General features: G+C 45.6%; 1 protein-coding gene across 6 annotated transcripts in view; it reads right to left on the reverse strand.

Annotated features, from left to right (window-relative positions):
- psd3l (pleckstrin and Sec7 domain containing 3, like) overlaps nucleotides 1-22,407 on the reverse strand; it is a 151,476-nt gene that overhangs the window by 56,739 nt on the left and 72,330 nt on the right. For 4 of the 6 annotated variants that reach the window (XM_029710364.1, XM_029710366.1, XM_029710367.1 and 1 more), the window contains 4 exons: nucleotides 19,426-19,620; nucleotides 7,151-7,231; nucleotides 6,802-6,914; nucleotides 5,757-5,815 (listed from right to left, as the gene is read on the reverse strand). In XM_029710364.1, coding sequence (XP_029566224.1) covers nucleotides 5,757-5,815; nucleotides 6,802-6,914; nucleotides 7,151-7,231; nucleotides 19,426-19,620 — 448 coding nt within the window. The remainder of the gene's footprint in view (nucleotides 1-5,756; nucleotides 5,816-6,801; nucleotides 6,915-7,150; nucleotides 7,232-19,425; nucleotides 19,621-22,407) is intronic. The other 2 variants (XM_029710365.1, XM_029710370.1) reach the window with 1 other exon arrangement.

Here is a 22,407-nt window from a genome sequence, read left to right on the forward strand (position 1 = left end):
TCTCAGAAAGTAAGGGGTCTGTTTCCCAATGGAACCCTGAACTACTGTCTCTCAGAAAGTAAGGGGTCTGTTTCCCAATGGAACCCTGAACTACTGTCTCTCAGAAAGTAAGGGGTCTGTTTCCCAATGGAACCCTGAACTACTGTCTCTCAGAAAGTAAGGGGTCTGTTTCCCAATGGAACCCTGAACTACTGTCTCTCAGAAAGTAAGGGGTCTGTTTCCCAATGGAACCCTGAACTACCGTCTCTCAGAAAGTAAGGGGTCTGTTTCCCAATGGAACCCTGAACTACCGTCTCTCAGAAAGTAAGGGGTCTGTTTCCCAATGGAACCCTGTACTACTGGCTCTCAGAAAGTAAGGGGTCTGTTTCCCAATGGAACCCTGAACTACTGTCTCTCAGAAAGTAAGGGGTCTGTTTCCCAATGGAACCCTGAACTACTGTCTCTCAGAAAGTAAGGGGTCTGTTTCCCAATGGAACCCTGTACTACCGTCTCTCAGAAAGTAAGGGGTCTGTTTCCCAATGGAACCCTGTACTACTGGCTCTCAGAAACATAAAAATACCTTCGGCAAAATTAACACACTTAATGTAACATTACACATGTATCATTAGTAAAGACTGAACAAGGTTTTTCCTTCTCAGTACAAAATGGTTGTAGACTAGATCACTCCAATATTGCTGTTAATAGTGTAGGGGACCAAAGCTAGTATTCACTGCAACCGCTTGTTCTAACAGAATGAGCAGACGGTGTTTGTTCCAATGACTTGACGGTTCCTGCCAACACCGGCCAGAGTTTGTAGGTGGACGGCACTGACAAATGTTCAGACTGGCACAAGACTTCCAAAAGGCAACACAGAGCACGTTTTGATCTATAGAACTGCAAGAGCTGACATAATCTCTCTGTGTACGAGTGCTAGAGTGCAAGGAGGGCTTGTAATGAAATCCTATTCATTGTGTTTAGGGTGCATACTCCACATCAACGTTTTGTGGTTCAGAGATTCTCTTTAATCTATGCTACACCAAGAGGCATCCATTTACTGTGCGATGACACCATGGACCCATCTGAGACATTAAAACATCCTCCCTGGTCCAACTCGCTAGCAAACGGTTTCTTATGTTCAGTCCCTCCAACCTTCAGAACAACACTTGTGACCGCTTATAGGCAAGGTCAGAGAGAGCCTCTGGTGGCTGTGGGCACCCCATAACTTGCTCATAGTGCCAATGAGCACAAGTCATTTTATCCCCCTGAGAACGTAAATATACTTGAGTGACCATTAAATTAATTCACAGCAGGTTGTTTTCACCCAGGGCTCTCGAAAACACAGTTCCAGCAACAAAAAGAAGATATATGCTTTCATGTGAGCACATCATAGCAGCTCGTGGCCACACAGCGATGCCGAGGCTGTTTCAGGCTGGACTATTCTAATGGCTGAGTTTAATCATGTTTTAATGGCATAGTGCTATGGGTCCCGTGCAGCAGAGTAGTCATTGAACTATACTAAACAAAAATAAACATGCAACAACTTCCGAGATTTAGCTGAGTTATAGTTCATCTAAGGAATTCAGTGAATTTAAATGAATTCATTAGGCCCAAATCTATGGAATTCACATGACTGGGCAGGGGCGCAGCCATGGGTGGGCCTAGACCCACCCAGTGGGAGCCAGGCCCAGCCAATCAGAATTTGTTTTTCCCACAAAAGGGCTTTATTACAGAAAGAACTAACCCTTCGCACGCATCCCTTAAGGCATAAAAAAACAAATGACATTACTGATATCAGCCAATAGAAACGCATTGAATAACATTCACTACATGGAACACCATATCAAAAGAAAGTTTGTTTTTAAGAGATTGTCCTATATCAGAGACAAGATCAGGAAACGACATACCACACACACACAGCAAAAAAAAAAGTAATCTCACTGTCAACTGTGTATATTTTATGCAAACTTAACATGTATAAATATTTGTATGAACATAACAAGATTCAACAGACAAACTGAACAAGTTCCACAGACTTGTGACTAACAGAAATTGAATAATGTGTCCCTGAACAAAGGAGGGGTCAAAATCAAAAGTAATAGTCAGTATCTGGTGTGGCCACCAGCTGCATTAAGTACTGCAGCGCATCTCATGGACTGCAACAGATTTTCCGGTTCTTGCTGTGAGATGTTACCCCACCCTTCCACCAAGGCACCTGCAAGTTCCCGGACATTTCTGGGGGGAATGGCCCTAGCCCTCACCCTCCGATCCAGCAGGTCCCAGATGTGCTCAATGGGATTGAGATCCGGGCTCTTCGCTGGCCATGGCAGAACACTGACATTCCTGTCTTGCAGGAAATCACGCACAGAACGAGTACGGGTGGTGGCATTGTCATGCTGGAGGGTCATGTCAGGATGAGCCTGCAGGAAGGGTACCACATGAGGGAGGAGGATGTCTTCCCTGTAACGCACAGTGTTGAGATTGACTGCAATGACAATAAGCGCAGTCCGATGATGACCATGACTGACCCTCCACCTCCAAATCGATCCCGCTCCAGAGTACAGGCCTCGGTGTAACGCTCATTCCTTCGACGATAAACGCGAACCCGACCATCACCCCTGGTGAGACAAAACCACGACTCGTCAGTGAAGAGCACTTTTTGCAAGTCCTGTCTGGTCCAGCGATGGGTGGGTTTGTGCCCATAGGCAACGTTGTTGCCGGTGATGTCTGGTGAGAACCTGCCTTACAACAGACCTACAAGCCCTCAGTCCAGCCTCTCTCAGCCTATTGCGGACAGTCGGAGCACTGATGGAGGGATTGTGATTTCCTGGTGTAACTCGGGCAGTTGTTGTTGCTATCCTGTACCTGTCCCGCAGGTGTGATGTTCGGATGTACCGATCCTGTGTAGGTGTTGTTACAAGTGGTCTGCCAATGTGAGGACGATCAGCTGTCCGTCCTGTCTCCCTGTAGCGCTGTCGTAGGCGTCTCACAGTACGGACATTGCAATTTATTGCCCTGGCCACATCTGCAGTCCTCATGCCTCCTTGCAGCATGCCTAAGGCACGTTCACGCAGATGAGCTGGGACCCTGGGCATCTTTCTTTGGTATTTTCAGAGTCAGTAGAAAGGCCTCTTCAGTGTCCTACATTTTCATAACTGTGACCTTAATTGAAGGTCCTCAAAAACAGTGGCTTCCATCATTCTTAAATGGAAGAAGTTTGGAACCCCCAAGATTCTTCCTAGAGCTGGCCGCCTGGCCAAACTAAGCAATCACGGGAGAAGGGCCTTGGCCAGGTGACCAAGAACCCTTTGGACACTGATAGAGCTTCAGAGTTCCTCTGTGGAGATGGAAGAACCTTCCAGAAACACAATCATCTCTGCAGCACTCTACCAATCAGGCCTTTATGGTAGTGTGGCCAGATGGAAGCCACTCTTCAGTAAAAGGCACATGACAGCCTGCTTGGAGTTTGCCAAAAGGCACCTAAAGGACTCTGACCATGACAAACAAGATACTCTGGTCTGATAAAACCAACATTGAACTCGTTGGCCTGAATTCCAAGGCTCACGTCTGGAGGAAACCTGGCACCATCCCTACGGTGAAGCACGGTACTGTATATCTAGTTTAAACAGACTGACTTTGATGGGGATTTTTGTATTATGTTAATTACATTTCTACAGGTGTGTGACCATTGTAGGCTAAGTGTTAATCAGCTTCTTGATATGCCACACCTGTCAAGTGGCTGGATTATCTTGACAAAGGATAAAATGCTCACTAACAGGGATGTAAACTAAATTTGTGCACAACATTTGAGAAATAAGCTTTTCGGGCATATGGATAATTTGTGTGATCTTTTATTTCCGCTCATGAAATATGCAACGAGCACTGCACGTGTTGGATTTATATTTTTGTTCAGTGTAGTATTTTTACTTTTTTTTTTAAAATCAAAGGCTAGTCTGAAAGGGAAGAGACTACATTTATTTGAATTAATCTCTCACCAGTTGCAATGTGTTTGACAGTTAGCTTGACTTAGAAGTGAGACAAGGGTTTCTTAAGAGCAAACCGAGTCTGTCAGACAGGTTTTATACAGCGTCAGGGTGTTGATCAGACTAACGCCTACCTAACCAAAGCCTGGATGGCCGAGTAGGGAGCCACAAGCAGATGGTACATAGGAGAAAAAACATTGACCAGACGGAGAAAATATCCAAAACATTGAGCCAATACAAAGTTACATTAACACTACTTTCCATCACTTGCATGCACATTGCAATCATCAGAGTGCATAGCCTACCCCTCTACAGTGTAAGAGGATCACATAATATAACTAATGGACAGATCCCCCCCCCCCGGAAATCTATTGATCACATTGAGTGGTGGTGGGCAAACCAACCAGTCATCCTCTAACTGCCCCTGTCCCCAAACAGAAGGTGTGTGTTGGACAGGCAACGCTTCGACAGCCATTCATCACTGCTCTGTGTCCTTGTCTAGGAGTATTCAGCCATTTTACAGGAGGGACTGGAGAAGATCCAGGGTGAAATGGTAACCTTCACTTTTTAAAATCGCTGAAAGCTTTAAAAAAAATACTAAATCAAATAAAAGCCTGAAATTTAGCTGCCGGTTCTCAGAGAGGGTCATGTAAAATAATGCATGAAGGTAAAGATTATTAAATTATCTTTGAGGCACAAGCTTAATATTTAAAATAAGAATAATTGTTGTTTTTGTAATCAAAGATATATTGTGTCTCCTTGGAAAGAAAGACCAAAAAAAAAAGGGGCAATCTGGGGTTGGTACATTAATTATATATATATTTATGTATGATCTATAGCCAATCATTATATATTTATGTATGATCTATAGCCAATTATTATATATTTATGTATGATCTATAGCCAATTATTATATATTTATGTATGATCTATAGCCAATTATTATATATTTATGTATGATCTATAGCCAATTATTATATATTTATGTATGATCTATAGCCAATTATTATATATTTATGTATGATCTATAGCCAATTATTATATATTTATGTATGATCTATAGCCAATTATTATATATTTATGTATGATCTATAGCCAATTATTATATATTTATGTATGATCTATAGCCAATTATTATATATTTATGTATGATCTATAGCCAATTATTATATATTTATGTATGATCTATAGCCAATTATTATATATTTAAGTATGATCTATAGCCAATTATTATATATTTAAGTATGATCTATAGCCAATTATTATATATTTAAGTATGATCTATAGCCAATTATTATATATTTAAGTATGATCTATAGCCAATTATTATATATTTATGTATGATCTATAGCCAATTATTATATATTTATGTATGATCTATAGCCAATTATTATATATTTATGTATGATCTATAGCCAATTATTATATATTTATGTATGATCTATAGCCAATCATTATTGAAGACTACCTTAGAAATGCCTTATGAGCTTAGGTCAACTGTTGCTCCTCGTCAGAACCTTAAATAAGCTTATTTTAGTCCATTTATTTTTTTGTAAACAATGTATAACTTCAAAACATGGTTATCCCGCTGATCTCATGGAGGGTCAGTCCTTACATCTATAGCTCTGTCTAGGAATTTGAGAGAGGTTACATTTCTCCATTCCCATCCTTCAGTTGTTTTAACACCCCCCAAAAACACAATGCCTTATGTGATAAGATAAGTGTTGTGGTTCTCAAGGGTTAGAATGGCAGGAACAAAAAGGTCAAAAGCTCAGCAGAGAAAGAGAGTGAACTTACATGGCCATGAAGGTCCGTGTTCAACAGCATCAGAGCACATGTAAGGCAATGGGCTCCATCTGCAAAAATTAGGTTAATTAGTGAAGGTGAATTTTAGGAGTACCCATTTTAGCAATGACGGATGGTTGTTCTGTGTTAATATGTACATCAACAAATGTTTTGTTAATGTTATATTTCATGAGCCATGGGATACAGGTTGTGGTGCGTACTGGTGGTTAGACCAGCAAGGAACAAAAACAATGTTTTATCTTTCTCATGCTGCTGAAATGTCACATCTCGCACAAGCGGATTTATAAAGATGCCCTCTAGAAAGGCACAAGTCCCCCTATGATGATCACAACATCCATTTCTACATGGTGGTGGAACATCACTTCCATGGCAACGAGAGGACCGTTTTAGCTTTTACCCATACTGGTCAAAGGCTTGTTGTTACTAAGACTGTTGCTATGGAAGACATGACACTGGTATTGGGGGAGTACTGTAGACTGCATTTAAAGGTAAAACCAATCCATTTGATTCCATTGAAATGGACATTGTTAGAAAGACTACAGTCTAATATGACTACTGAGCCAATGAAGTGACTCACGGTTCAAGACTTGCGTCAAATGCCTCAATGAAAGCAACACGATATAATCAAGCAATAAGGAACGAGGGAGCGTGGAATATGGCCAATATACCACGGCTAAGGGCTGTTCTTATGCACGATGCAAAGTGTATATCACAAACCCCCGAGGTGCCTTATTACTATTACAAACTGGTTACCAACGTAATTAGAGCAGTAAAAAAATATATATTTTGCCATACTCATGGTATATGGTCTCATACCACGGCTGTCTGCCAATCAGCATTCAGGGCTGGAACCACCCAGTATATAACTAGTGGAACTAACACAGCAAATAGTAACCCTTCAGCACAGACATGACAAAAGCTTTGGTATGTCAGCCATTGGCAAGCACTTTTCATATTGCCAGTCATTCAATCTTGTTAAATCACTCAAAACACTTGTCAAGTCATGTAGCAAAGAGACAAAGAAGTTAACAAGTACCTTGTGAGGAGATGACGGTGGGGTTACATTGATAATACCTATTGGAAAAGTGGATCAAAACCCGTTCTCTCTCCTGGGTTTCGCCTATTAGTGCAAAAGCTTTCAAGAAAGATCTGAGGACACAGAAAGAGCAAGTCAGATGAAATGAAGTGCATACATCAATATCAGGGCTCGAAGAGGACCCCGGGTCTCGAGGGAAAAAAACAAAACACTGGTCGTGTAAGATGTAATTTATTTGGATTACCGGGGTGGCAGACATTAAACCTCAAATATATTTTGAGGAATGCCTTTGTTGCCTGCATGCTTGAACTACATTTGTCCAATGGCTACAATAGTGATAAATGGTTACCTGAGAGATTGGTCCAATGTCATCCCTGTAAATTCAAAAAATGTGAGGTACTCTTCAGCAACCATCTTGCTGAAGTCATTGCTGTAAGAAAGAAAGAAAGGTGTTTAGATAAACACCAAAGACCACAACTGCCAGTAACAAAACTCACACAAGTAATTACTTTAGGAGGCAACTGTTGCCTTGCCATGAGGATTCAAAACTCCCCACACACTCCCCTGAAAGGGTCAAGGATCTCAGGCTCTTACTGGCTTGTATAGAGCCGTGTATAGAGCGCATCACTTCCATACCTAAAACACAGCAGGCCTTGACTTCTACACGGCGTTATTGTTATTTTGAAGGGAAAAATACACTTGTGTTTCTATGAACACAGAGAAAACAACCCTGTTCCAGTTTCAAATCAACAAATGATGTACTGTAGAGGACAAGTACGACTCCACTTTCTTCTAGCTCTATCTGGGGTTTAATCTGGGGTTTTATCTGGGGTTTTATCTGGGGTTAGGGCTTTATCGGCTTGGCCCTAATTTATGTGCTCTGACACCTGGAGTTGCATGGCAAATAGTCCAGGATCAAAGGACAATGCCCAAGGACTTGCCAAAATGCATATCTGTTAAAGTATTCAGTGGACTGAATAATGCTACAGTATTCATGTATGGTATCTATCTGAAACTTGTTTACTGAAGATAACTGTTGTTATGCATGGATGCATGATCTGTGGTAACTTGCATCTGTACAGGGTGAACTCTGATATACCATTACGCAAAGGGTTTTTTGTCTTCTCAGGAATTCTGTCTTGGTTTGGGTTGAAAGGTGACACCTTCAGATGTTATAAGCGGAATTAAATGCCTTTGTTCTCTCTTATCCTATACCCAGTCCACAGGGGAAGGTTGAATGATCAAATCTCTTTGTTCATGCTTTGTCTTCCAAGTTCACCTCAGGATCTATATGCCTAGAAGTATGCTTTGTAAATTAAGCTTTAAGTCTTGTATGTGAATTCATTCGTTGTACAAAGTTAATTACATTTCTGCCTTTGATAGACAATTCTCATACAAATTCTTACTAGTCAACATCAACTCATTGCCTAATGCTTGCTTGTATATTTTTTATTATCTTTATTGAATCCGAAAAACATTCTAATAGGCTAATTACAAGTCACATGTGAAGTATTTATAGTATCTTATATACACACACACACACGCCAAATATTACTGGCCACTACAGCTTTATCTGGGAATAGTAGGAATAAAGGACAAAGCAATGTAGGAGTTGGTTTCCTTGGTGACACAGACCACTGTATTTGATCAGAAACTCTCCTTAAAAATCAGTGTGTATCTGACAGCCAGTTCATTTTGGGGTTATTCCAATGAATAATAATCATTTGTAGAGTTTATTCTCCACGCTCACTGCACAGAAGGTAGAAAACAGATATATATCTCAAAATATAACCTAATGCAAAAGACAGACTAAGCAATTAAACAAAAGTTAGCTGGAATAGGTCGGTCTTCAGTTGTTTTTAAATGAGGAAAATGAAGCGGCCTCCTTGACGTGTGCAGGATGAGCGTTGAAGGGCTGAGGGGGACAGGATGAGCGTTGAAGGGCTGAGGGGGACAGGATGAGCGTTGAAGGGCTGAGGGGGACAGGATGAGCGTTGAAGGGCTGAGGGGGACAGGATGAGCGTTGAAGGGCTGAGGGGGACAGGATGAGCGTTGAAGGGCTGAGGGGGACAGGATGAGCGTTGAAGGGCTGAGGGGGACAGGATGAGCGTTGAAGGGCTGAGGGGGACAGGATGAGCGTTGAAGGGCTGAGGGGGACAGGATGAGCGTTGAAGGGCTGAGGGGGACAGGATGAGCGTTGAAGGGCTGAGGGGGACAGGATGAGCGTTGAAGGGCTGAGGGGGACAGGATGAGCGTTGAAGGGCTGAGGGGGACAGGATGAGCGTTGAAGGGCTGAGGGGGACAGGATGAGCGTTGAAGGGCTGAGGGGGACAGGATGAGCGTTGAAGGGCTGAGGGGGACAGGATGAGCGTTGAAGGGCTGAGGGGGACAGGATGAGCGTTGAAGGGCTGAGGGGGACAGGATGAGCGTTGAAGGGCTGAGGGGGACAGGATGAGCGTTGAAGGGCTGAGGGGGACAGGATGAGCGTTGAAGGGCTGAGGGGGACAGGATGAGCGTTGAAGGGCTGAGGGGACAGGATGAGCGTTGAAGGGCTGAGGGGACAGGATGAGCGTTGAAGGGCTGAGGGGGACAGGATGAGCGTTGAAGGGCCTGAGGGGGACAGGATGAGTGTTGAAGGGCTGAGGGGGACAGGATGAGTGTTGAAGGGCTGAGGGGGACAGGATGAGTGTTGAAGGGCTGAGGGGGACAGGATGAGTGTTGAAGGGCTGAGGGGGACAGTATGAGTGTTGAAGAGCTGAGGGGGACAGGATGAGTGTTGAAGGGCTGAGGGGGACAGGATGAGTGTTGAAGAGCTGAGGGGGACAGGATGAGCGTTGAAGGGCTGAGGGGGACAGGATGAGCGTTGAAGGGCTGAGGGGGACAGGATGAGCGTTGAAGGGCTGAGGGGGACAGGATGAGCGTTGAAGGGCTGAGGGGGACAGGATGAGCGTTGAAGGGCTGAGGGGGACAGGATGAGCGTTGAAGGGCTGAGGGGGACAGGATGAGCGTTGAAGGGCTGAGGGGGACAGGATGAGCGTTGAAGGGCTGAGGGGGACAGGATGAGTGTTGAAGGGCTGAGGGGGACAGGATGAGTGTTGAAGGGCTGAGGGGGACAGGATGAGTGTTGAAGGGCTGAGGGGGACAGGATGAGTGTTGAAGGGCTGAGGGGGACAGTATGAGTGTTGAAGAGCTGAGGGGGACACGTGCAGGATGAGTGTTGAAGGGCTGAGGGGGACAGGATGAGTGTTGAAGAGCTGAGGGGGACAGGATGAGCGTTGAAGAGCTGAGGGGGACAGGATGAGCGTTGAAGAGCTGAGGGGTACAGGATGAGTGTTGAAGAGCTGAGGGGTACAGGATGAGTGTTGAAGAGCTGAGGGGGACAGGATGAGTGTTGAAGGGCTGAGGGGGACAGGATGAGTGTTGAAGAGCTGAGGGGGACAGGATGAGTGTTGAAGAGCTGAGGGGGACAGGATGAGTGTTGAAGAGCTGAGGGGGACACGTGAGAAGGCCTCGTCATCCATACTGTACAGATTTGCGGCTGGTGTTAGCAGGCTGTTTGACTCTGACTGGAGTGGGTGTACTGGGGAGTAGCTCTCCAGAACTTGGCATACGCATGTTGGTGCAATAGGTTTTATATAGAGCTCATAAAAGAACCCAAAGTCGCTGAGGATGGCAATTGACAAACGAAACAGCCCTAATACCATTTCATAACGTCTTACTAAAATATGCTATTAAGCCTAATTTCTTCTGCCCAATTTCCTAAGTGTAATTGAAATGATAATTGGAGGTGATTATCTAATTTGCCTCAATTCTCATCAGTTTGCCGTTTTGAAAAACTTTCCAATCCGAGCCTTCTGGCACAGCAGTCAAATTCCACAACAGAGCAGTCTGATGTTATTATGCTGCTCATATTCCACTAACCTGGTCCCAGATCAGTTTTAATGGCCTTAGGAGCTGGAATGACAAAAATAAAAACAAAGATCGGGGCCCAGGATACTATTCCACTGACTATTAGAGAGCAATCGTCTCCTTTTCCTTCTCCTGTCGATGATAGTAACAACCTAGCCAGCAACATTATTTTCACAGTTTTTTACATTTTCTTCATAGAACTTTTCTTGTTGGTTCTTAAAGCAGATCTTTGAGACGTGCGATTTTGTCTCTAAGCGTTGGGGCGTGGCAGGGAGTAAAGCAGGCCAAGCTGCGTGACGTCGGGGCTTCAGTTGCAGTATTTACACAGGTCAAAAATGTTGCAGGGCTTGTGGCAGCACTGATCCAAGATGCCTCTCTTAACCATTATATCCATCTGGTACTCTTCTACCTCGTTCTCCTGGACCGATTTCGGCAAGAGGAACTCTGGAAGGAGATCCGAGTCCCTCTTTGGGCTGTAGATGAAGCCATTCTCTCCGCACACCAGACAGAGGACATCCATCAGGTGAGTGCTGCACAGGTACTGGGGGGTTGAGGAGAGCAGCTTGGAACAAGAGGGCTATGGCGATGGTGGTGAAGCTCTGTAGGAAAGTAGCAGCAGAAATGCCAACGGAAGAATGATTGAGGCAGAACAACCAGGTCCTCCCCCCATTTACACCCATGGAGCAGACAGGAGTTTGCTCTTTGCCAGTTTCTGTGGAAAAAGAGAAGTCACTATGTGATCAAATGGTAAGTGACGATCCAATTGTTCGTCTCATTAGGCATGTTTGTCTTTCTAAGTAAGGGTAGTGGTCCAAGCGGAGGGCTGGTGAATAGGGCGTAACTGACAGGATGAATGTCTCAGATGTCAAGAGGATTCAGGCATTGGTGGCCTATGCATGGGCCACCTTCTCTTGAATCAGCCATACTAAAGAGCACAGGATGTGTTTGTTTGAAGGTAGCTAGTGCGAGACAGCTGGTGGCTCCAAGAGTGTTCTGAGCAATGTTAAGGTACTTGGTACCTTTTAGAGGTGAAGATACTTAGTAACCATATCCTTTTGAGGTATTAGTGGGATGTTTTATGTTGACACATTGCTCATTAGCTGACTCTGAAAATGTCAGATCTTTTTGTAATAACTTCTTCAACAACGCACTCCAAGTTGATGTCATGGTTAAACTGAGACAGCTATATGACATTGGGGCGGCCAGTAGCCTACCGCTTAGAGAGGTGAGCCAGCAACCGGAGGGCTGCCAGTTCCAATCCCGGGTCTGATGGGAAAATCTGTCAGGAAGTGAGCTGGCAAACAGAGGGTTGCTGGAATCAAATCCTAGATGCCATTGCCTGCCATTGTGCAAGTCACTGAGCCCCCCACAAAGTGGAAGTTAAATTTCGATTGGACCTTGTGATCTTAATCTTAAATTTCCATGAACAGCAAGATAAACCACTACAGTACTGATAAGTCAGTGTTACCTGAAAGTAACTTTATACTACACGGCCAAAAGTAAATGGACACGCCTTCAAATTAGTGGATTCGGCTATTTCAGCCACACCTGTTGCTGACAGGTGTATAAAACTGAGCACACAGCCATGCAATCTCCATAGACAAATATTGGCAGTAGAATGGCCTTACTGAAGAGCTCAGTGACTTTCAACGTGGCACCGTCTTAGAATGCCACTTTAACAAGTCAGTTCGTCATTTCTGCCCTGCTAGAGCTGCCCCAGTCAATTGTAAGTGCTGTTATTGTGAAGTGGAAACGTCTAAGAGCAACTACGGCTCAGCTGCAACGTGATAGGCCACACCAGCTCACAAAATGGGACTGCCCAGTGCTGAAGCACATAAAAATCGTCTGTCCTCAGATGCAACACGCACTACCGAGTTCCTAACTGCCTCTGGAAGCAACGTCAGCACAAGCACTGTTTGTCGGCAGCTTCATGAAATGGGTTTCCATGGCCGAGCAGCCGCACACAAGCCTAAGATCACCATGTGCAATGCAAAGCGTTGGCTGGAGTGGTGTAAAGCTCGCCGCCATTGGACTCTGGAGCAGGGGAAACGCGTTCTCTGGAGTGATGAATCATGTTTCACCATCTGGCAATCCGACGGACGAATCTGGGTTTGGTGGATGCCAGGAGAACGCTACCTGCCCCAATGCATAGAGCCAACTGTAAAGTTTGGTGGAGGCGGAATAATGGTCTGGGGCTGTTTTTCATGGTTCGGGCTAGGCCCCTTAGCATTCAGATTTCCCTTCCCTGGAACTACAGCATACAATGCCATTCTAGAAGATTCTGTGCTTCCAACTTTGTGGCAACAGTTTAGGGAACTCCCTTTCCTGTTTCAGCATGACAACGCCCCTGTGCAAAAAGCAAGGTCCATATAGAAATGGTTTGTCGAGATCGGTGTGGAAGAACTTGACTGGCCTGCACAGAGCCCATCGAACACCTTTCGGATGAAATGGGACGCCGACTGCGAGCCAGGCCTAATCGCCTAACATCAGTGCCCAAACTCACTAATGCTTCTGTAGCTGAATGTAAGCAATTCCACATAGCAATGTTCCAACATCTAGTGGAAAGCCTTCCCAGAAGAGTGGAGGCTGTTATAGCAGCAAAGGGGGAGCAACTCCATATTAAAGCCCATGATTTTGCAACGTAGTGCATCTTTAAGCATCTCACATCTGGTGAGGTCAGTAGCAAGTCATGTAGTAGAATATAATCCTTGAGACAGGACAAGCATATCCTATTTCATTGTAGTGCTTGTCACCACACACACACACACACACACACACACACATCAACCGTGGTGCAGCCTAGACACAAAATAATCATTTATAGAATGTGGTATGTAACCAATACTACTGAGGGGTCAAATTTTGGGGCATTTTGAAGTGTTTTTCTGACAGGCCTGTGAGGTGTGTGTGTGTGCTGCGGTTATTGCAGGTGGAGAGGAGGTGGTGCCATGTTCCTGGAGTGAGGGGGTGTATAAAAGGATTGGGGTCCTAGAGGCAGAACAGCTGCACCCCAGGGCAATGTTCAGGCCTGGCAGGGAAGCAGACCCGCAGCATTAGGAAATTGGATGAGTCGCTAGAACCAAAAGAAATCCTGACCAAAGCTACATTCCAAATGGCACCCTATGCCCTATTTAGTCCACTCCTTTTGACCAGAGCCCATAGAGCTAGTGTCAAAAGGAGTGCACTAAATAAGGAGGCATTGGGGACACAACTAGAAAGTGATGAGACGACAAATGCGTAAACTGAGTAAACACAAAGACCAAGCCTGTTATGGCGGCTGTTTAGCCAGGTCTATTTTTGATGCCAGCATGCAAATAAAATACTGGATTTTTGCATGTGTGGGATTTCTAGGGTTGGGAGATCTTGATTGTTGACCTTTCATTGACCCATCACAAATGTAAAGAAATTCATAACCATCCGCACCACAACATTCAGCAAAGAGCAGTAATTTCCCTGTCAAAAACTGTGTTTTAGTTTAGCAGTGGTATTACGCTGGTAAACAAACAAAAGCCAGCTAACTTTGTAGCGATAGATTGTGCACCTTCCATTGTTTAGCTAAGCAGCTATCTGGTTGATGGTTTTCCTTAAGTAAGCAGAACAGATGAAAGCAATATTCACCTCTACAAATGCTGTTTACATTGATATCCATACTGAATAAAGCAGTTAAGGGGCCGTGGGCCTTACATTTTTTCACTTAATTTAAGGGGGAAATTCACCTTAAAATGTTTTACGCAACTAACTTAGTTTAACTTTAAGAGAAAAGGGCGAAATTAACTGAAGGTGTTTTATGCAACCAGGTGCTTGGCCACAGAGTCTGAGAAGGAGTGGAAGAGACCTGGGGTAGGTAACAACAGTAGAGGACATGAAGGAGACCTGGGGTAGGTAACTACAGTAGAGGACATGAAGGAGACCTGGGGTAGATGACAGTAGAGGACATGAAGGAGACCTGGGGTAGGTAACTACAGTAGAGGACATGAAGGAGACCTGGGGTAGGTAACAACAGTAGAGGACATGAAGGAGACCTGGGGTAGGTAACTACAGTAGAGGACATGAAGGAGACCTGGGGTAGGTAACTACAGTAGAGGACATGGAGGAGACCTGGGGTAGATGACAGTAGAGGACATGAAGGAGACCTGGGGTAGGTAACTACAGTAGAGGACATGAAGGAGACCTGGGGTAGGTAACTACAGTAGAGGACATGAAGGAGACCTGGGGTAGATGACAGTAGAGGACATGAAGGAGACCTGGGGTAGGTAACAACAGTAGAGGACATGAAGGAGACCTGGGGTAGGTAACTACAGTAGAGGACATGAAGGAGACCTGGGGTAGGTAACTACAGTAGAGGACATGAAGGAGACCTGGGGTAGGTAACTACAGTAGAGGACATGAAGGAGACCTGGGGTAGGTAACTACAGTAGAGGACATGAAGGAGACCTGGGGTAGGTAACTACAGTAGAGGACATGAAGGAGACCTGGGGTAGGTAACTACAGTAGAGGACATGAAGGAGACCTGGGGTAGGTAACTACAGTAGAGGACATGAAGGAGACCTGGGGTAGGTAACTACAGTAGAGGACATGAAGGAGACCTGGGGTAGGTAACTACAGTAGAGGACATGGAGGAGACCTGGGGTAGATGACAGTAGAGGACATGAAGGAGACCTGGGGTAGGTAACTACAGTAGAGGACATGAAGGAGACCTGGGGTAGGTAACTACAGTAGAGGACATGAAGGAGACCTGGGGTAGATGACAGTAGAGGACATGAAGGAGACCTGGGGTAGGTAACAACAGTAGAGGACATGAAGGAGACCTGGGGTAGGTAACAACAGTAGAGGACATGAAGGAGACCTGGGGTAGGTAACTACAGTAGAGGACATGAAGGAGACCTGGGGTAGATGACAACAGTAGAGGACATGAAGGAGACCTGGGGTAGATGACAACAGTAGAGGACATGAAGGAGACCTGGGGTAGATGACAACAGTAGAGGACATGAAGGAGACCTGGGGTAGATGACAACAGTAGAGGACATGAAGGAGACCTGGGGTAGGTGACTACAGTAGAGGACATGAAGGAGACCTGGGGTAGGTGACTACAGTAGAGGACATGAAGGAGACCTGGGGTAGGTAACAACAGTAGAGGACATGAAGGAGACCTGGGGTAGGTAACAACAGTAGAGGACATGAAGGAGACCTGGGGTAGGTAACAACAGTAGAGGACATGAAGGAGACCTGGGGTAGGTAACTACAGTAGAGGACATGAAGGAGAACGGGGGTAGGTAACTACAGTAGAGGACATGAAGGAGAACGGGGGTAGGTAACTACAGTAGAGGACATGAAGGAGAACGGGGGTAGGTAACTACAGTAGAGGACATGAAGGAGACCTGGGGTAGGTAACTACAGTAGAGGACATGAAGGAGACCTGGGGTAGGTAACTACAGTAGAGGACATGAAGGAGACCTGGGGTAGGTAACAACAGTAGAGGACATGAAGGAGACCTGGGGTAGGTAACAACAGTAGAGGACATGAAGGAGACCTGGGGTAGGTAACAACAGTAGAGGACATGAAGGAGACCTGGGTTAGGTAACTACAGTAGAGGACATGAAGGAGACCTGGGGTAGGTAACTACAGTAGAGGACATGAAGGAGACCTGGGGTAGGTAACTACAGTAGAGGACATGAAGGAGACCTGGAGTAGATGACAGTAGAGGACATGGAGGAGACCTGGGGTAGGTAACAACAGTAGAGGACATGAAGGAGACCTGGGGTAGGTAACTACAGTAGAGGACATGAAGGAGACCTGGGGTAGGTAACAACAGTAGAGGACATGAAGGAGACCTGGGGTAGGTAACTACAGTAGAGGACATGAAGGAGACCTGGGGTAGGTAACTACAGTAGAGGACATGAAGGAGACCTGGGGTAGGTAACTACAGTAGAGGACATGAAGGAGACCTGGGGTAGGTAACTACAGTAGAGGACATGAAGGAGACCTGGGGTAGGTAACTACAGTAGAGGACATGAAGGAGACCTGGGGTAGGTAACTACAGTAGAGGACATGAAGGAGACCTGGGGTAGGTAACTACAGTAGAGGACATGAAGGAGACCTGGGTAGGTGGGGTAGGTAACTACAGTAGAGGACATGAAGGAGACCTGGGGTAGGTAACTACAGTAGAGGACATGAAGGAGACCTGGGGTAGGTAACTACAGTAGAGGACATGAAGGAGACCTGGGGTAGGTAACTACAGTAGAGGACATGAAGGAGACCTGGGGTAGGTAACTACAGTAGAGGACATGAAGGAGACCTGGGGTAGGTAACTACAGTAGAGGACATGAAGGAGACCTGGGGTAGGTAACTACAGTAGAGGACATGAAGGAGACCTGGGGTAGGTAACTACAGTAGAGGACATGAAGGAGAACGGGGGTAGGTAACTACAGTAGAGGACATGAAGGAGACCTGGGGTAGGTAACTACAGTAGAGGACATGAAGGAGACCTGGGGTAGGTAACTACAGTAGAGGACATGAAGGAGACCTGGGGTAGGTAACTACAGTAGAGGACATGAAGGAGACCTGGGGTAGGTAACTACAGTAGAGGACATGAAGGAGACCTGGGGTAGGTAACTACAGTAGAGGACATGAAGGAGACCTGGGGTAGGTAACTACAGTAGAGGACATGAAGGAGACCTGGGGTAGGTAACTACAGTAGAGGACATGAAGGAGACCTGGGGTAGGTAACTACAGTAGAGGACATGAAGGAGACCTGGGGTAGGTAACTACAGTAGAGGACATGAAGGAGACCTGGGGTAGGTAACTACAGTAGAGGACATGAAGGAGACCTGGGGTAGGTAACTACAGTAGAGGACATGAAGGAGACCTGGGGTAGGTAACTACAGTAGAGGACATGAAGGAGACCTGGGGTAGGTAACTACAGTAGAGGACATGAAGGAGACCTGGGGTAGGTAACTACAGTAGAGGACATGAAGGAGACCTGGGGTAGGTAACTACAGTAGAGGACATGAAGGAGACCTGGGGTAGGTAACTACAGTAGAGGACATGAAGGAGAACTGGGGTAGGTAACTACAGTAGAGGACATGAAGGAGACTGGGGTAGGTAACTACAGTAGAGGACATGAAGGAGACCTGGGGTAGGTAACTACAGTAGAGGACATGAAGGAGACCTGGGGTAGGTAACTACAGTAGAGGACATGAAGGAGACCTGGGGTAGGTAACTACAGTAGAGGACATGAAGGAGACCTGGGGTAGGTAACTACAGTAGAGGACATGAAGGAGACCTGGGGTAGTAACTACAGTAGAGGACATGAAGGAGACCTGGGGTAGGTAACTACAGTAGAGGACATGAAGGAGACCTGGGGTAGGTAACTACAGTAGAGGACATGAAGGAGACCTGGGGTAGGTAACTACAGTAGAGGACATGAAGGAGACCTGGGGTAGGTAACTACAGTAGAGGACATGAAGGAGACCTGGGGTAGGTAACTACAGTAGAGGACATGAAGGAGACCTGGGGTAGGTAACTACAGTAGAGGACATGAAGGAGACCTGGGGTAGGTAACTACAGTAGAGGACATGAAGGAGACCTGGGGTAGGTAACTACAGTAGAGGACATGAAGGAGACCTGGGGTAGGTAACAACAGTAGAGGACATGAAGGAGACCTGGGGTAGGTAACTACAGTAGAGGACATGAAGGAGACCTGGGGTAGGTAACTACAGTAGAGGACATGAAGGAGACCTGGGGTAGGTAACTACAGTAGAGGACATGAAGGAGACCTGGGGTAGGTAACTACAGTAGAGGACATGAAGGAGACCTGGGGTAGGTAACAACAGTAGAGGACATGAAGGAGACCTGGGGTAGATGACAGTAGAGGACATGAAGGAGACCTGGGGTAGGTAACTACAGTAGAGGACATGAAGGAGACCTGGGGTAGGTAACAACAGTAGAGGACATGGAGGAGACCTGGGGTAGGTAACTACAGTAGAGGACATGAAGGAGACCTGGGGTAGGTAACAACAGTAGAGGACATGAAGGAGACCTGGGGTAGGTAACAACAGTAGAGGACATGAAGGAGACCTGGGGTAGGTAACTACAGTAGAGGACATGAAGGAGACCTGGGGTAGGTAACTACAGTAGAGGACATGAAGGAGACCTGGGGTAGATGACAGTAGAGGACATGGAGGAGACCTGGGGTAGGTAACAACAGTAGAGGACATGAAGGAGACCTGGGGTAGGTAACTACAGTAGAGGACATGAAGGAGACCTGGGGTAGGTAACTACAGTAGAGGACATGAAGGAGACCTGGGGTAGATGACAGTAGAGGACATGGAGGAGACCTGGGGTAGGTAACAACAGTAGAGGACATGAAGGAGACCTGGGGTAGGTAACTACAGTAGAGGACATGGAGGAGACCTGGGGTAGGTAACTACAGTAGAGGACATGAAGGAGACCTGGGGTAGGTAACTACAGTAGAGGACATGAAGGAGACCTGGGGTAGGTAACTACAGTAGAGGACATGAAGGAGACCTGGGGTAGGTAACTACAGTAGAGGACATGAAGGAGACCTGGGGTAGGTAACTACAGTAGAGGACATGAAGGAGACCTGGGGTAGGTAACTACAGTAGAGGACATGAAGGAGACCTGGGGTAGGTAACTACAGTAGAGGACATGAAGGAGACCTGGGGTAGATGACAGTAGAGGGTATGATCCACTCACTTCTTGCCCAGGTGCTTGGCCACGTCGGAGCGGCGAAAGCCCTCCAGGTGGTAGAGGCGTCGTGCGAGGCGCTGGGCCCCCTCTTGGTCTCCTCGGTTTCCATTGAGTAGTGTGTCCGTGCTGTCCTTCAGCCGCTCCGTGCTGCCCATTTCTGAGTCCCAGTCCGACAGCGCTGTCTTCAGCCCTGCATCACTACTGGGAGAGAAGGATGGGAGAGATGAGAAATATAAAGCGAGCAAGAGGGAGGGTGAAAGAGAGATGTTTATCAGGGCACAATAACCAAGCCCACACATTACCTCAAACACAAATAACCCTGGTCAAACCTGTCGCCGACAAGTCAACACACAAATCTAGAGCGTAGAGCACACCTTGAAGGGCTTGCAATGGGGATCACACACTGAAAAGCGTGGTCCCAGAAACCTAGAGATTAATAATGTCAAACTAGGTCTGTATTAATTAATTCATGGAAAAACTAAAACATGCATTTCTAAAAATGGACAAGTTCAGGTTTGTCCCTCGCTGTTTCAGCCTGTTAGATTCCGTGTGAATACACCCCAGGACAGACTGCAACGTCACATATCTGGTGACCAGACATCTTTAGGTTTTACTGTGTGAATACACCCCAGGACAGACTGCAACGTCACACACCTGGTGACCAGACATCTTTAGGTTTTACTGTGTGAATACACCCCAGGACAGACTGCAACGTCACATCTGGTGACCAGACATCTTTAGGTTTTACTGTGTGAATACACCCCAGGACAGACTGCAACGTCACACATCTGGTGACCAGACATCTTTAGGTTTTACTGTGTGAATACACCCCAGGACAGACTGCAACGTCACATATCTGGTGACCAGACATCTTTAGGTTTTACTGTGTGAATACACCCCAGGACAGACTGCAACGTCACATCTGGTGACCAGACATCTTTAGGTTTTACTGATGGCTAGTAGAAAGACCTATCCCACCTATCTATTTTACAACAGAAAAAGTAATGCATGTGTTAATGTCGACTCGTCACCATCTCATTGTGTGAACTTTAAATTGATGTGGCTGGTGCTTTTCAATCCAGTTCTGTGCTTTTAAATCCAGTTCTGTGATTTTCAACTCAGTTCTGTGATTTTCTTCTACCTGACAGTCATTTGAAACGTTTCAATTAAACTCCTTGAAGAGACATCAGATTGCAGTGACAGCGGAGCCTGGGAGTCAAGTGGTATTTTGTAGTTTGCCTTTCATTCCTGACAATGTCATGTCAATTGCTTTTACCTGCTAGGAAGATAATGGCTGCACATTAAGTTCATGCTGATCGGTGAAGACAGACAGTGACGGTGGCAGTATTAGCACTGGGATCACCTTCTCATTGACTCAACATTAGAAGTGACGCCAAGTACAAATAGTGTACTTCCTACACACTGCAAGGCTAAATAGAGCAATTTGCCTTTCAAACGAGGCCAGCCTGTCAATTAACAACAATTTCTTATTTATAATGACGACCTGTACCTAGACTAAGAAAGGAATCCATCTTACATCTAACCAGACAGTCTAACATTTAAAAAAAGACTAAATAAAATCACCATGAGTGGACATCAGGGGGAAAAAAATCCTCAAACTAGACAGACATACCATCAGTGAGTTGAGATGATGTAATGGGGGTCTATGCAGTATGCAGCATATAAACCCAGTACTGGATCAGAGGAGCAGGTTCTGCTGCCTCACAGATAGAACACAGTGGATCCACTCACAACACAGATCGAGAGGAGAAGGAATGACAAGGACCAGCTAGAACCAGCCATTAGGGAGTTCTCGCACAGGGCCGGCCCCGATGAGAGGCAGTGTCAGTAGCAATTAGGCTGTAACATCCAGGGTGTGTTTGTGCTGCTCGGTCCATTTCTCTCCAGCAAGGCTGGCACAGCGGGCGGGCGGCGTGATGAACCATGATGAATGGCAAGCCATTTGATGTTGCACAAGGACAACCGCTAAATAAAAACCTAATTTCAACAAAACTGTAGAGTTGAGAAACAACTTGAGTTCCTAACTTCTGTGCAAATGTTGGCCTACTGTAAGTTGGTTCATTGGTAGTAACAATTAATTGCATCACTCTCAGGCGTAAAATCCTACTGTCATTGGAGCGCAATATCCAATAATGGAGTTGAAAGGTCAGCTGATACGAAAGGTCTATTTCTATCAGACATACTGCACCAGACAACTGCAATACTAATGTGCTTAATAAGTGTGGAAAACATGGAGCAATACCACATGACTGTGCTTATAAATGAAAACAATATAGCCAGTCAAGAGATGGTGGGCTTTTTCAACACTGTACTGGGTAAAAAAGAAAAATCAATAGTTTATACTGCACTGCCACCTGTTGATCGTACAAGCACACAGCAGTACAATAGCCTACATTTCTACTAGAGACCTCTGTAATACCCAAACATAAAAACTATGTACTACTAATCGCAATTAAACCACTGAAAAAAGGGACGTGTGGAAGACAGAGCGAAACAAGTCAAACTAAAAACGGCCCTGTTCATCCAGAGGCGCATTCAGTAGAGAACAATTTGGAACAGCATGTGAAATGGGTTCATGATATATAAGGTATCATATGCCAGCTCTATTCAGGACATTTAGAAATGTAACTATCTGCAACATTTGCATTCTGAACGCGGCCCTGAACATCAGGCAGGACTAGAGAAGGCCACTGGGACAGCGTTTCCCATTTGCATCCCATTTCCCTACGTCAACATGCCTGTGTTTAATCCCGTCATTTTACTACAACCCACTGCTGTAAAAACAAACAAAAAAACTGGTTTAATACACCGTCTTGTGCTGTGTGTGTGTGTGTCTGCGTTTTTAATTTAGCAACAGTAAATGTATCATACCTATTACCACCTGGATTGCTGGATGGCACGCATCCTACCTATTACCACCTGGATGGCTGGCACGCATCCTACCTATTACCACCTGGATGGCTGGCA

The sequence above is a fragment of the Salmo trutta genome, chromosome 23 (genome assembly GCF_901001165.1).
Source record: "Salmo trutta chromosome 23, fSalTru1.1, whole genome shotgun sequence".
NCBI lineage: Eukaryota > Metazoa > Chordata > Actinopteri > Salmoniformes > Salmonidae > Salmo > Salmo trutta.